The 15,723-nt window shown below is 45.6% G+C and overlaps 1 protein-coding gene across 9 annotated transcripts in view; it reads right to left on the bottom strand.

The window, feature by feature from the left end:
- Positions 1-15,723, bottom strand: part of NOVA1 (NOVA alternative splicing regulator 1) — a 922,724-nt gene that overhangs the window by 743,439 nt on the left and 163,562 nt on the right. Inside the window, exons 1-2 of one of the 9 annotated variants that reach the window (XM_069638520.1) lie at positions 8,873-9,024; positions 6,460-6,603 (exon numbers count right to left, since the gene is read on the bottom strand). In XM_069638520.1, coding sequence (XP_069494621.1) covers positions 6,460-6,603; positions 8,873-8,885 — 157 coding nt within the window. In that variant the 5' untranslated portion in view covers positions 8,886-9,024. The other 8 variants (XM_069638514.1, XM_069638516.1, XM_069638519.1 and 5 more) reach the window with 8 other exon arrangements.

Genomic DNA, 15,723 nt, shown 5'->3' with positions numbered 1-15,723 from the left:
GGTTTCCTGTCTCCTTTGATAGACCTCTGCAGCCAGGCCCCATGTGGGCCTGTTTGAAGTATTCTCTATTAGTATGCTAGTTATGTTAATTGCTGCCATAATCTGCAGAGGGTAAACAAACGGACAGGGGGCGGATCCATGGGCCTTTGATAGCTAATTAGACTGGCCATGGTAGGAGGAAGGTTTTGGTCCTCCCCCTTCTGAGATGCATTATGTACTCCACCTGTCAGATCCCAACTAAATATGACAGGGAGGACTGTGCATGCAGGCTGTGTCCATCCAGAGTACACAGGCCTTTGTGTATGTCGTGCAGTGAGCGTAGGAAAAGGTGTGCAGATTAGCACCACAAATGTTCTGGAGCTGGATCTACCATCATTCAATTTCATTTAAAATTTCTAAAAAACCCAGGTGAGCGCACACCAACCCTGCGGATGGTCTAATTCCTCACAGCGCCACTATTTTACTCCACCATCTAAATACACTGTGATGCATGCCCAAATATTACTGCCCTGCCTTCACCTGTATACAGCATGATTTATGGTGTAAGCTAACTGGCCTGCATATATATCGGAGTGTGTTGTGATGCATTCTGTAACCTCAACACCATGCGTACATCTGAGAGCACCATTATCAATATTCTAAGTTGACTGGCCTGTGTACATCAGAGTGTGCTGCCATGCATGCTGTAATCTCATTGCCTTGCGTACACCTGAGAACACCATTATTAAGGCTCTAGCTGACTGACGTGTATATCCACAGTCTAATACTACTGGCCTGTGATCATCTAGGTACAGAATGATGTAGGCTTTAAACTCATGCATACATAGGAACGCAGAGTGTTCTGCACGCTTAACACACTGCCCGACGTACACACCCCAGTTTTGTAATGCACTTATAAGTTGCTGCAGTTGTCTGTATTGTGTGAATTTCGGCATTTGTATTTTTTTTGTTTAGTGTCTCAAATCATTCTTGTGTGGAATTACGGTGGCATGTTAGCACTATAGAAAACACAAACCATAAGCCAATAAATAAGTACAACCCTTTGCCTGATAACCAATGCCCACAACCATTTAGTAGTAGCAACTCGAGGCCTCATACTATTTCTTGCAAAAGGTTGCGAATATTGCCATGGCCGCTGGGCACCCACTGCCGACAATCTTGCCTTACCATGGAAGCAAGTCATTAGAGAAGAACGTGAATGGCACATGAACACTCCTGAGCTTCCAGGACTTGAAATGCTGCAGGGCACCCCAGTCACATCAAGCTCGGCCTGCAAGTAGCAGGTTTGCAAAACCAGCCAAGAGCCTTGCGACTGGGATAATGTTGCCATGGCATTTTAACGCAGCATTTATGTCTACAAATAAGCTCGCTATTTACACATTAGCAACACATTTGGATCTTCCTGCAAGGGTAATAGCTGTCATTTATTACCATGCAATTAATTCACAAGAAGATAGAGATTGCATTTTACACATTAGTAAAAATCTGTCTGGTCTCCTATCAACTAACGATATCTGGACTAGTGGCTCTGTTAATGCTTGTGGGACCCTGAAACCCAGCCTTTACTACAGGCTTCCCAAACACGCATACACGCACCCCCAGCATCTCAGCTCGTTCATCTGTCAAAATGGCCAACATCCCATCTAGATGTGCCCTGCAAATAAGGAATGGCAATTTGCAAGGCAACAACAAAACTTACTGCAAAGATTTTCTGCAACGAGACATGTGTGTTCCTTAAAATAAATGGCAGAGACATTCAAACTTTACCATAACCCTTAATCTATGGAATCAACACAGACATTAATTTCAGGTTCCGTCTGATCTACATTGTTCCCCAAAACACAAAGAGGCTATTTCTAATCCTTATCGACGTATTCACATTAATGAATCATGAGGAGATCAGTGAAGATGTGACCTTTACCCAACACAAACCTTTCACCATAAATGTGGCATACTTATTAGAGGACCCCTCAACAAAGGGAGGGCCCAAGCCTTTGCTGCATTTTACAACAATAAAGTGTTGAATCTCAACGCCAAACTACCGGGCTTATGCTGACAGCTAACCGCTATGTACAACTCCATGGTAACAAAGCCTTGAACAGCAGTGCTCTGCAGTCCACATATTTCCTTACTTCCAAAGTGAAAAGGTGTGTCGCTATATAAAGAGGTGATTACAAAGTATAGTGGATACAATTAACGTAAAGAACTCAACTTGTCCTATCGTCTATTTATTCATATTGTACTTCGAGACGCCGCTATTGATTTAAAAAACAGTCCGATATATCTTTACTTTAAAAAAGGGTATTTGCACTTGAACTAAAATTCCATGGTTATTGCCATGCCATGGACACAGGTGACAGAATCTGGTGCAGATATGCCTAATTCTACCACGGTTAGGATAAATGAAAGAAACACTGTTAAATGGCAACATTCAGAATAACCCAATTGCAAAAGCACTTGACGCAACATGTTGGTATCCCGTAAGCTTTGTTTTACTTGAACCCTGAAACAGCAGACTTATGCTTCCGCTAAAACACATATGGTTGTCACTCGAAGGTCAGTAGAGTCAAGAGAAATAGGATACAACATTTTTTGCATAACAAAGGAAAGCGAAAAGTACAACACGATCGAAGTGAGACAATTGAAATGATACTGTTGTGTCATTATGACCTGACTAACCCACACAGAGAATAAACAGCAACCGATAAAGACCAACAAAGACATACACTATGAATGGTGTTACTACACCCAAGAGTCTTCTACGGCATGTACTGTCAGACAGAATAAAATGCGTAAGTACCCAATAGTATTGACTATGACTTGAGAGATGAATGAAGACTAATAAAACAGTACAGAGGAATCAGTCAGAATCCCATAACATTATCTACGGATCATCGTTACAGGCATATCGAATTAGCTGTAAGGATACAGTAGTGTTATATATGATTTCATAAACGGATGACTCTGTATACAGGTTTCTAATATAGACTCCAAATACTCTTCTGCAATTGAATTTGGGTGTTTCTTTAAAATGGGGTCTTAAACTGTGTCCTTTATGGTCGCTCTAAAAATGTAAACCACAAGACTTCTTTCTAGGACCATCAGAGAGGAGGAGTGGCCTACTGCCCCAATAGCAGTCAGTGGATTCACTGAACTCGGTTTATTCTGGGCTGTTCCTGTGCCCCAATGTCCTTCTCTGGCACACTCGGTGGGTGCTTACAGAAATGATAAGCCCAGAGTTAAATGCTATCTGTGATGTGGCACAATGTAAAAACAGGAACTTGGCAGACTTACAGTATTACTAGGGATGTTCCTTCTCCAAATATAACTATCTGAGTTAGTTAACCTTGACATTACATAATGACTTTTACTAACAAACCGAAAATAAACATATTCACTCATAGTTAGAGGCATTTTAGAAAGTGCAAAGACAGTGTTGCGCTAATGATGAAAAGTGTGCACGGCTGTGTTAATTACACCTTCCCACAGAGATTTGCGAACGTTCAGAGCATATGGAAGGAACAGTAATTGGAAACCATGATAGACAGACAAATATATTTCTTTCAAGTTAAGATTTAGACACCGTTTCACCATTCTTTCCAAAACCCCATCAGGGTAGGCCCGTTCCCCGAACAGATATTCTCCAATGAGAGGCAGCTGCCCTTACTAATAAGGACCACCTACTAAAGCAGGCATTCAATGCATGGCCCTGCTTCTCTCCTACCAATCTGGCATTAGTATTCCTCAATGGCACTGAGAGTTAACAGAAGGGAAATATAAAGATGCTTTATTGTTCAGCAGAAAATGCACATCCCTTGTATGCATCATTCGAGACTATCCTTTAACGGGCAGCTTAATTACAGAATCAAAACGCTACCTTATTCCAGGCGCAAGCTCTGAAAAGCAGCATGATCAGCCGCAGAAAGTCATACTGCAGGAAGTGAGTTCTGCTCGCTTTGGGCTTCATCAGTATGATGCCTTTTGAGAAACCCAATCAAATGAAATCATGCTTCTGAAGTGATGACATTCCAGAGGTGCAGACACCAAGCAGCCTCAATATTATGGGGAGTAAATGAAATAAGGAAAGTCTGCACTGCATCTACAGTACAAATGATCCATTCATGTGACATGACCACAGCTCTAGTGTCTGACAGGATTTGGAGCCGACCTCTCAAGGGGGTGCAGATTACTTAGTCATTGTTGCTCCTGTGACTGTTGTGTCGCTTCATTTTAATGTTGTAGTTTAGAGTGATGGAAGCACACTCTCGCATAAGGTCTCCCACCACTACTTGAAAATTCAAATGTTGGAAAGGAGGGTGGTGTAAACACAGGGTCTTCAGTCTTGTGGACCATAAAGACGTCCTAATTGCAAGGGCGTGTTAGCCAGGGCAAACAAAGGCTTTCTCTTGTGGGGCTCCTTCGCACACGTGCCTTTCTGTGTAAGAGGTAAATTGAGGTTCAGCATGTTTTGAAGCCCAAGCCATTTTAAGATAGCCCACCTGATTGTGACAAAGGACCGGACTAAGTAGACTCAACCCAACTACTCCCATTCCAAAATCGACTACAGGTCATGTTGCTCTATAGTCTATCATGGAGTCCGGGACAGGGAGCATTCTTAAAATGCATCGGTTGCATCTACACCGTTGTGTGGAACATACGCGAAAGGCTTTTGCATGACTCCCATGCCGGATTTACACCAGTCCTGCCTGGATAAGGCAAAGAGGAGCAACACCAGACCCCGCAGTAAGGAGATGTGCTCTCCTGTATAAGTCTTACTGACTGTGGATGGATCTAGGCGACCTGGGTTCTACAGTCATGTTTTTACAAAAGGAGCAGGGTCCCGGGTGCCCATCTACGGCGCCTCTATTTACATTACATAAAAAGAAAAGAGGCATTTAATTAGCAATTTGGACTGTCCTCGACAAACATCAATTTTCGACCGCATCCCCACACGCCTGGCACCAGCTCATGTATAATGCAGAGACAGCCATTTCATTTTAATCTGTGGAGCAGAGAATTGAATTTGCCATCATGACTGCCCTGCCAGAACTGCTCGGTTATTAATTCAGCAATCAAGCCCCTTTCAGTGTTTATATTTCCATTAACAGTTGGGCTGCTCGTGTCGCTTAGTATGACTGTGATATAATACAAATGTTCGGTGTAACGTGAGAATTTTGGGCGTAAAAAATGTAAAAATGCAACCCTTCTAGCACATCAAATATTTCACGCCGTTGCCAACATTTAAAACAGGTGTGCGAGTGGAGTGTATTTCTTATAACAGCTGCATAATTGTAAGTCCGACATCAAATGTAAGTTCTAAATTATGCATCAGTCGGGTAAATTATGTCAAATGGATCCTAGGCTGGCCGCTCCAGGGATCCGATGTACGTCCTGCTCCACAGCAGGACACAGCTCGCGTGGATGAAGATTTAATGCCTACACCAGCCGCCTGGGGGGTTTGCACTTCATTCATCTCTGAGAGAGAAAGTGTTCGCTCGGTGCAATCCAACAGCTGAACGATGTACACTTTCATGCGCCCAGGGAATGGCCAATGTGCAGCGGTCTAGAGGTCTCCCGGCAGACACCTACGCAGACTAGCTCCCCACGTCCGAGGGTGATACTGAGCAGGTTCGCAGGAATGGGCAGAATTCTGCAGATGTGCTTGAAGCAGTTCCCCGGCTCGCTTCCTGCAGACTTTGCAGTGTCAGACAAAGGCAACGCGCATTCTTCCCGCGTGTTTGCAGGCGGGGTGGCAGACGCGTGTGTTTGTGCACAGTGGCCCGGTTAACAAGCAAACATGCACAGACAGCTGTTATGCTATAAAATCCGTATTTTTCCAATACATCGCTCGAAAGGGCCTGTTTTCTTTACCCGATATTAACCGTTTGTTTCTTAGACAAAAGCACAGGAAGTGTTCCCTGTGTCGGATTGAAATGGGGTGTGTGGAAGCAGAGCAGCCCGCCCCTTCAATCCGAGCACAGCAGAGCACTGAAGCAGAAAGACGGCACCATGGTGGAAGCGCCCTGTTCTTGTTCGCGAACCTCGCCCTTGCCCAAACACAATGACCAGCTGCGTTTTCTTTGCAAAGGCAGCCCTTGACATAGCACTTCGGCCACTCCTGTACTTGCCCTGGGGTTTCCAAGTGCTGCCTAGCCAACGGGGACATTGGTGGATGTCAAGACTTCCGACTGACACTGCCCCAGCCCTGCACCACTGAACGTAGGGAAATCTCTGCTCTCGCTGTAGGCCAGTGCCCCTCTAGAAGCGAGCTTCCAAAACGACTTTTCTGGCCACACACTGGAAGATTGTCCACCCTTCTCAAATCAACCTAAAAGGCAATGAGTGGTGCGGTAGTAAAGCTGTCGATATATTGTAGCAGTTTAATAAACATAAACACCACCCAAGGGACGCAGGGGAAGAAACTCAAGAGGCGCCTGGAAGCCCTGGGCGAGCACCTACCTGGGTAGAAGTCTTTGGACTTGGAAAGCTTGATTGTTGCCCCCGTCTCCTTCTGCAGCTGGACTATCGTCTGCCCTCCTTTCCCAATGATGGAGCCAGCAGCATAGCTCGGTATGAGAACCTTGAGGAAATACTGGCCATCTTCTAAACGACAAAAACAAGAAGTGCGAAAGGTTAGGGTCCTTGCAAAATAAAGCACGCAGCCCCCTCGGTCCGCCCCAGGTGCACACGGTTTCAGCCGAGCCATAGTGATTACATGCACACACCTGGTAACATTCAGCAACACATGTCATTGTCAGAGAGCGGGCATTACCACAACACACAAAGCGATCAACCGCTCACATACAACCACGATGTATCATAAAACAACTGTAACAGTCTTCGTGTCAGCATACAGATACTATACACAAGCCCGAATCCGCCATGGATGCCATGCAAAGTCGGGCACTTCCCCACAAATGTGCCCGCGTAGAACAGCGCCCTGGACAAATCCAAAAGCAGATGGTCATACGTAAATTCCATGCAATTTAGTTAGTAAAACAAAAAAAAATCCAGAGCACTGTCGGGGCTTTCCCCGAGGGCGAGAAAACATCCACGTCTTGGGGGAAAAAACACTAGCAAAAGGGTGCCTTGAAATGTTCTATTCTGGGAATCAAAAAAATCCCCCAAAAGATCTAGCGAGCACAAGGTGGAATCTCTTGCACGGGTAATCCAGTGGAATCGCCTTGAAATCTTCTTAGGAACCGTGATCCCCTCTAAGCTCGTTTACGAAAGGATCGCATTCACCATCGTAAGCTGAAAAGGCTCTTTAATTATAATACACATTAAAAAGAAAGCCGCCAAAGATTCCGAATTGCACCCACCTTGGTTCACCATAGCCCCCACCCGGCTCGAGAAATTCCAGAACTGAGAAAAAGGAAATGCAAATAGGTGACCTGAAATTGGTCCAAAACTTACCCCTCCCCTTTCGAGAGGGGGGATGAAAAAAATGTTAGTGGGGGAGGGGAGAAACAGAAACATTCACACCATATAATAAAACGACAATAAGATTATTATACCACGTGCTCCCAAAATTAAAAAATAAATCAATGTAACTAACTTTGTATAACCTCAACATGTTCCAGAAAATAAATCTCCCTGTACAGTTTATGATAAAAGTGCAGGTCCATCTGAGTGAGCTGCTGCTGCTAGCTGTGGCCAATAACCCAGTGAGAGTGTTTGGAAATCCCGAGCAAGTCAATTCACCTCTGCTTCGGTGCATTGTTAGGGCTCCAATACAAGGGGACGGGAGATGCTGGGACTGTTATAACTCATCTCCGGGAAGCCAGCCCCCACCCTCTCCCCACCCCCAACCTCCCCGTAAAATACAAATAAAATGTTTTAATTCCGCTTCTTTCTTCCTGGGGAAAGGAGCAGCGCAATGAAGGGGTTCTGTCAAGAAGGCAAGAGGCAGCATGCAGTGTTTTTAGGCAAGAAGTGATGCAAGGAGCAGGGTTTGCACATTGGCTCCCGCTTCCGTGTGTGTCTGACAACTCCAGCCCCGTGCCCCCCTCCCCCCTCCACCAACATGCAGCGCACTCAACATCTTCCACCAACTGGACCTGCACCAACTCTTCGGCACTTGCTCTCTCTGGGTGAGCTGGCCTGGTGCAAAAACAGAGACCTGAACCCCCCGAATCACAGATCCGGGGGACAGCTGCAAATGGCTTGTGTCCTTTATTAGTATGGGGTGGGAGTGCGAAGGTGGCCATTTTGCTAGAGCTGTCAGTGTGTTAGGGTTTGGGGAGTAGGGGTTAGGCGCAGCCCCTGGGGTGCCTGGATGGGGCAGGAGGGTGCCGATTTCGTCGTTTCTCTCTGTCGCTCTCTCTGCCCCCGTAGGTACGCACCGCCCGTGTTGGTCCTCTTGGTGCTGCCCGCCTCGGAGGGCGCCTCCAGTGGCCTCTTCCTGGAGTCGGGGGGGTCCAGATCGATGGGCACCCCCCCGCCGGTGTGGGTGCCGTTCTGCTGGATGGGAGCCGCCGCCATCATGTTTGCTTTGAGCAGAGACTGATAGAGGGAGAGAGACTCAGACTGCAGGAGCCAGAGGAGGAGGATAATTCTCATGTACAGCCCCCACCCCTCCCTGCTCTACAGTGACGCGGGGCAGAGGAAGAGAAGGTAAATACAGAGGACCCGACCCCCCAACACCCACCGGCACCCCCAGCACCAAGCACGGGAGACCTGGCACCCCGGATCATGTGCAGAGAGGTGCCTTACCCCCACCCCGCTTCCCTCCCTTCGCTGCCATGCTCGCAAGCAGTGCGAAGTAATAGAAAGGAAATACTGCACAGTGCACCCGTCCTGTGCCCACCGGCACCCCCGGTCCAAACAGGGGAGCCCTGACAACCCGAACATACACCACGAGGTCCCTTACCGCCACCCAACATCCCTCAATACTGCCCAGCGAAGCCGGGCAGAGGTAGAGACGGAAAATCCAGTCCAGAGCACGGTCCCTGCCACTGCACGCAACCTTTTCCACCACACTGTACCGTGGGGCAGTAGAAGTATCACCTGCCGAGAGGTGCAGTACTCCCACCCCTTCAACGCGCTACAGTGATAGTGCACACACAGCACCGCCCCCTCCCCCCCCAGCGGTAAACCCGGAGCCCTGACAGCCTTGTTCATATGCAGAGATGCCTCATTCCTCTAACCCTCCTTTATACAAAGAAGCAAGGCAGTGTTAAGGCGCCGTATGACCCCACGCATCCCAAAACCAGTGGTCGAAGTGAGCGGGAGCCGTCGGGAGCGGTGCTCCTATACTTCTTTTAAATAAGTTTTACCGTTCCTATACTTTTATTTTAAAAAGAAACCGTTCCAGAACGGTTTCGTTTTAAAATAAAAGCGTAGGAAGAAGTTGAAACTTGCACTTTCAGTGCACTGCACTGGACGTGCCCTTAAACAGCAAGTGCATGGGTTTTGGGGTTTGTATTGTGCATGGGAGGTGGTGTGGCAATGGGGTTTGTGGGGAGCGGTGCAGACCAGTAGGGAACATAGTTCCACTAATTCTTTTTGTACACTTCCACCACTGCCCAAAACAATTACCCTACAACCACACCCAGCCATTGCCTATTCTAGTTAGGGGAAACCAGTGAGCGAAGATGCATACTGTTCATTGTTCAGACTGCCCAACAACTAACACAGGAATCCCAGATGTCTGAACTATTTAGTAGGGCAAACAATTCATACCGGAAACTCGCCCAAGCTACCCCTTACTCATGACTTTGTTCATCCGTCTTACTTTCCTGAAATCCTTGCTCACCCTATCTGAATATCACTGCCCCTTACAGCTGCATTTATTCGAATCCCTCATATTCCCTCACTGACACCACTGTTCATACTATTCCCGCATCATCCTCAGGCAGCTATCACTGACCCCTTCCCATTCTCACTCTTGGCCCTTTGCTGACTCCTCATACTGAACAAGGCAGTGCATTATTGACCATATAATGCTAAACATCGGAAAAGCCCCCAGGCTTACCTTTCGTAACCCCGGATTCCCCCACTCAACCTCTTACTAACCAATCGAAACTTAACCTAAGTGCTACCCCCTAACCCACACCTCTTCCTTTCTGCCACTCATCTCACCACACCAGACTCACTTGCCCCTGTAAAGGATTCCAACAGGGCGTCACACACCGGACCAGGACCTTCGCCCTTAGCCTTTTATGTAGCGCACAATGAGAATGCTTTTTTTTGATTTTCTACAAATTCGAATTGAGCTAATACCAACCCGTCTCACACCCACTTTTACAAATACCCCGGGTCACAATGGACCATGAACCAGGCCGGTGGGTGGTATCACAATATTTATTTTAATTTCAAAGAAAATCACACAAAAACCCTTTGAAATGGCATAAATTGACACTCGGAATTAGACAAATAATGAATGATATGTGCGTTAAATAATGCTATACCTATGTTTTATCAAAGTATCAGGGATGTAATATCACTAGCAACTATAAGATAAGGTATAAAAAAGGCATACAGTTCAAAAAATAACTTGAAATGAAAACAGTGCAGCCACCTTCACACGTTGAAAAGTAGCAATAGCGAGTACCACGAATACCGTTTACTGTGTGGATCGGCTGCCTGAACACTTCCCGCTCCTCGTGTCAAGCTGATTGAATCTCCTCGGGAGGACGTCTACAGCGGCAACACCTTGCCTGCCTGACTTCTAATACAGGAAGTCTCAAGGTGACTGTGACTGCATAGGCACATTGTGTCCAATTTGGGGTGGGCAGTGACATTGTGCTCATACATTTGGTGGCTCCTGCACACTGCGCCTCGAAGGGGCGTATAGTTAATAGAACGTAGAAAAGGACGTTTGGTGCCTCCTGCACATCGCGCCTGGTCGGCGTTTTGGAAATAACGTTTTTCTGCGTTTATTTGTCCTTCTTACCCTCTTTTTTGTGTTTACTATTTTCAGGCCTTCCTTCCGGAGTGCCCGCCCCACGACTGGCCGTGCCCCCTCCCGCCTCCCTTATCAATCGCGGCTTCTGCGCACCCGCGCTGCGCACCTAGCGAGTACCACGAGCACTGTTTACTGTTTGCTGTGCGAGGTGCGGGGGCGCGGAGCTGGAGCACGGCCTTTAGCTACTGCCTTTGATTTAGGGCCCTGTAGTCATCCAAAATTGAGAGTGTAACTGTTTAAAGTCCTCAAATACCAATCCAGATACCCCCACACTTTGGTAGTGATTCTTCAGTGCCTTGTATCTAGTCATTAATCCAGTACTTTATGGCGTACCGGCTTACATCAAATATGCCGCCTCAAATCCCGAATCTATATGTAACCTCAACAAGCATTGTAAATCAACCCATTCGTGATGAGGTCGGAACTGTACCACAAGATTTCTACTCTGCCCATTCTTGCATTCTAACAGGTACTGCACTACCTACGAAAACAAAATTCACCTTTGATGTTAACATAGATGATTCTATAGTTTCAATTTCTTCTATGTCAACTTCCCATCTAGGGATCAACAACAAATTGGATCATTCTAACTTACAAGAAATCCCTAGCTCACTCAAAACACCAAGTGTGATGGTTAATCCGCGCACTTTATCGGACATCACAATGTTGGCCTCTACACACAATTGCCCGCGCCTTTCTTCTTCTCGCATTGCCTTTTCTCCAAATTCCTTTCCCCCACTACAGCAGGATCAAACTGTCCTGTCTATACATGCCAGTCAAAGTGAGTCCCCCATTCCATGGAGTGTGACTGCCCAGCCAACTGCTGGTTCTCAGTATAGCAAACCCTCCACGATTGATCATTCGCCACCACAGTCTTCTTACTCTATGCTACACTCTTTTGATCTACCTACTCCGAGAGCATCCAAGGAAACTACATCAGATCTGTTTTTACAACACACAATCATGATGCAACCAGCCATAAATACAACCATCATGAGTCTGTGCAAACTGTTTGAATCGTTGGACACAAAAGTGTCACACCAATCCAGGCAGTTTGACGACCTCATGAAATGGCCGTTGACTCATTATAATTCCTCTCTGACAAAAAATGTCCCTTCGCCCATTGGGCTCAGAATGATCAATGAGCTTTATGAAGGGGCAACAAACTGGAAAATAGTGTCGCCCAAGGTTTCCTTCTCTCATGCTGATGAGGCAGTCAGTTCAAGGGTTAGTGCAGTACCTTTGATTACTGGTATTATTCGCCCAATCGAGCAACCATCTCACATGGAATCCTCACAGAAAGAGGTCGCTTCGATGGCCCAAATTTGTCAACCATTGGAAACTGAAGCGCTAAGCCCGCATATGAGCTGCCTCGCACAAAGAAATGTGTACAAGGACTTAGCCACCTAGATGCCCTCAAAGTTCAGAACCCAAAGGTTGTACAAAAAAAAACCCTGGCATTAAAAAAAACAAAGAATATGGTAAACCTGAAGCAAACTAAAAAGACGTTAAATTCTTTTTTTAAAGCCCTGGGCAAATCAACTGCTTTAAAAGAGAAAGAAGGCATGCCTATAGGTCCAGAAAACGTCCCCTTAACCTTAAATGTACCATCTGCAGCCCTGTCTGGCACGCATCCGAACAGTCTATCATTGACAAGAGCCGATCAAGGCACTGTACCTGTTCCCAGTCCATCACTGTCCATGGCCGTCCCTGTCTTGGCTGATAAGATCAAAGTTAGTTCTACCAAGCATTCATCTCAGTCACCTATGTCAAAATTACCTGATGGGCTCTTGTTCATGCCCGCACGGAGACCCGTACAAGAAAATGTTACATCTGCGAGTGCTCCCTTATTTATCTCCATTGTCGCAGCTAGTCCAATCCATAGATCGGAATATTGAGGCAGACAAGCAATTAGCGACCTTAAAATTACAAAATGCTGCACATAAGAGAATATTCATGAAAGATCAGATACATGTAGCAATGGGTCATAGACAACCAAATAACAACACCAATTGAGCCATTGAGGGCACCCTTTGTGACATTCAGCATTCTCTGGTTACGGGGGTTTCTGTAACTCAACCTAGCAAACCAAAAGAACAGAACCCCACAGAACACATGGTTGCTCCTGCATCGACATCTCAGCTGGAGAATTTTAAACAAAAAATAGATGACTATTTGGCTGCCATCCTAGCAAAAGCACAGAACTACTTAGTCTCAGCGGCAGGGGCTTCGAATGTGCAATTCTGTCCGAATTCAACAAGAGGAAAGGGAAGTGGACACCCACAATCATGCTAATACAAATCATGAAACTCCCTATTTGCATTGGGCTCCACAGAAATCTAACACTCAGACGGTTTCACAGCATTTAAATCCACGACGTGAATAGTTTTTTACGCTCATTCTAAAATGCAGAGAGGGTAATTTCCCTTGCTATGATTTGAACCGCCAAAGTGTTCTAAACATATTCGGAGACATTGCGGATCTAAAAAATCTGGCGTCCAATGACATAGAACAAATCAAATTCATTTCAGAAACATCTTGTTCAATTGTCAGATTGTGGATTCCTTCGGGCTTAGTTCGAGACTCCATCTGGAAATGCAGAATGCAACTGTTCAGTATGGGTTTTCTCATAGCAGAAGAACCAGAGACAGCCCCTCAAAAGCTCAACAGCTAATGCGGAAATCCAACATTTATTGTGGAGGACAGAGGAATCCGGTTGGGGCACAAAGTGAAGGCTTCAATCATCAGTAACCACCAATAGTAAATGACACAAACACGATCCTTCTTTTAAGTTGGAACACTAGGGGTCACTCTCATTTGCCTGCTACCATTGCCACATTTTCTACTGTCTATCATTTAATAGTCTTTCAAGAAACTTGGTTTATCACCTGCCCGGTTTGGGATGGCTATGAACTATCGCTTCTCTCGGCCATACCGAGTACCGGTCGTCCCACCTCTGGCTTACTAGTGGGCGTTCACCGAGCTAGTGGTTTCTCCGTTACTCCCTGGGCTTCAGTAGGTGCTCAGATCCAGTTAGTCCTCATCGTCGGACATTCCCAAGAATTGGCATTGATAAATATTTATCGCAACAACTTCACTATGGGAGATGAGGAATTTTATGACGGCTTGCATGAAATTCTAAATATTATCACCACCAAACAGTCGATCACCCATATCATTGTTGCAGGAGACCTCAATTTGGATTGTAGTGACATTTCCAATCCCTCCCGATCGGCATTGCAATGGACAAATATGATGTCTGACCGCAACCTGCATAGGTTAAATGGTTCGGTTGCGGGTGATGTTCAAGCACACTATACCTGGCACCGTGGAGCCAGCAAGAGTACACTGGATTATATCTATATGAGTCCAAAATTGTTTCAAAATGTTCAGAAACTTACCATCAGTCCACACTCAAATAGTGATCATTGTCTTCTGGTTGTTCAGATTACATGGAATTTTGAACATGCCTTGCGCATTCAAGTTCCAAACGTGGCAGCAACAGTGAATACCGCTAGAAATCAACTAAGCTGGAATGCTAAAAAGATACAGACCCTAGCAAACATCTTGGAAGATAATGAGTGACGTTTGAAGGGGGTGCAATATCAGGATCTCTTAAAACCTTTTAGGCAAAATATGACAATTTTGTGGCATAACCGTGCTTGCCACCCACACATCTTTGATCATGAAATCAAGAACATGAAATCTGAATACCGGAAACTTGGGAAACAAATACTCTTCCAGAATGATCCATCCTGCTGGCAACTCTTAAACATCGCCAAATGTCGCTATAAAAACTGGCTCAGAAGCAGGAAATCGCTTCAGTTCCAGCGAGACAGCATCTCTATGCAAGCTGCCATGGCAAACAAAAACTCAGCATTAATGTGGCAGCTGTTAAACAATCATAAGACAAATCTTCAGGGTGACGCACAAATTAATGGCGTTTCGGGAAGCTGAGTGGATTAACCACTTTTCTACCTTATTTGCTGACCCAGCTTTTGATGACCTCATATACACACCGGCCACTAAATCCACCTGGCAACTACAACTGTCTGAAACATTAATTCGTTCCACCATAATGCAAATCAGCTCATCCGCAGCGCAAGGTCCTCATGGGCTGTCTAATTCAATGTTTAAGGCATACCCTAATGAATGGTCACACATCCTGTATCTTATTTTCAATGACATTCTACTCACGCGAATAATTCCTAGCTCTTGGAAAACATCCATTATAATCCCGATCTTCAAGAAGGGCAATCGCTTCCTCCCAGCTAACTATCGGCCAATTGCCCTTCTTGATGCCCCTGGGAAAGTCTTCTCAAAAATCATTCTTGCTGAATTTAATGCCTGGACTCTTCAAGCCCAATTGCGCGACCCCCATCAGACAGGTTTTGTCGCAGGTATGGGGACATCAATCAACTTATTTTCTTTGAATTCAATCAAATTGCAGTGTCATCAGCAAAAACAACAAGTATTCTATGCATTCATCGATCTCAATGCAGCATTTGATTCAGTGAGTCAGGTCCTACTTTTGTTGAAATTGCAGAGAGATCACTGTCCTGCAACATTACAGGATGTTATATATGCCCTTCATTCCAATACATCGATCAAGGTTCGTTTGACTTTAGATGGCTTGTTATCAAAACAAATTCATACCTCTCGAGGACTTAAACAGGGTTGCCTACTGGCGTCTGCCATCTTTAACTATTTTATTCAAGATGTTAAACATTATTTGTCCACCGTCATCTCAGATTCACCAAAATTGAATGGCCACACTATCCAAACCCTTCTATATGCAGATGATATGGTCTTGA

The sequence above is a fragment of the Ambystoma mexicanum genome, chromosome 14 (genome assembly GCF_040938575.1).
Source record: "Ambystoma mexicanum isolate Mex_15411 chromosome 14, UKY_AmexF1_1, whole genome shotgun sequence".
NCBI lineage: Eukaryota > Metazoa > Chordata > Amphibia > Caudata > Ambystomatidae > Ambystoma > Ambystoma mexicanum.
The sequence above is the reverse complement of the archived record's forward strand: the minus strand, read 5'-3'. Positions and strand labels throughout refer to the sequence as shown.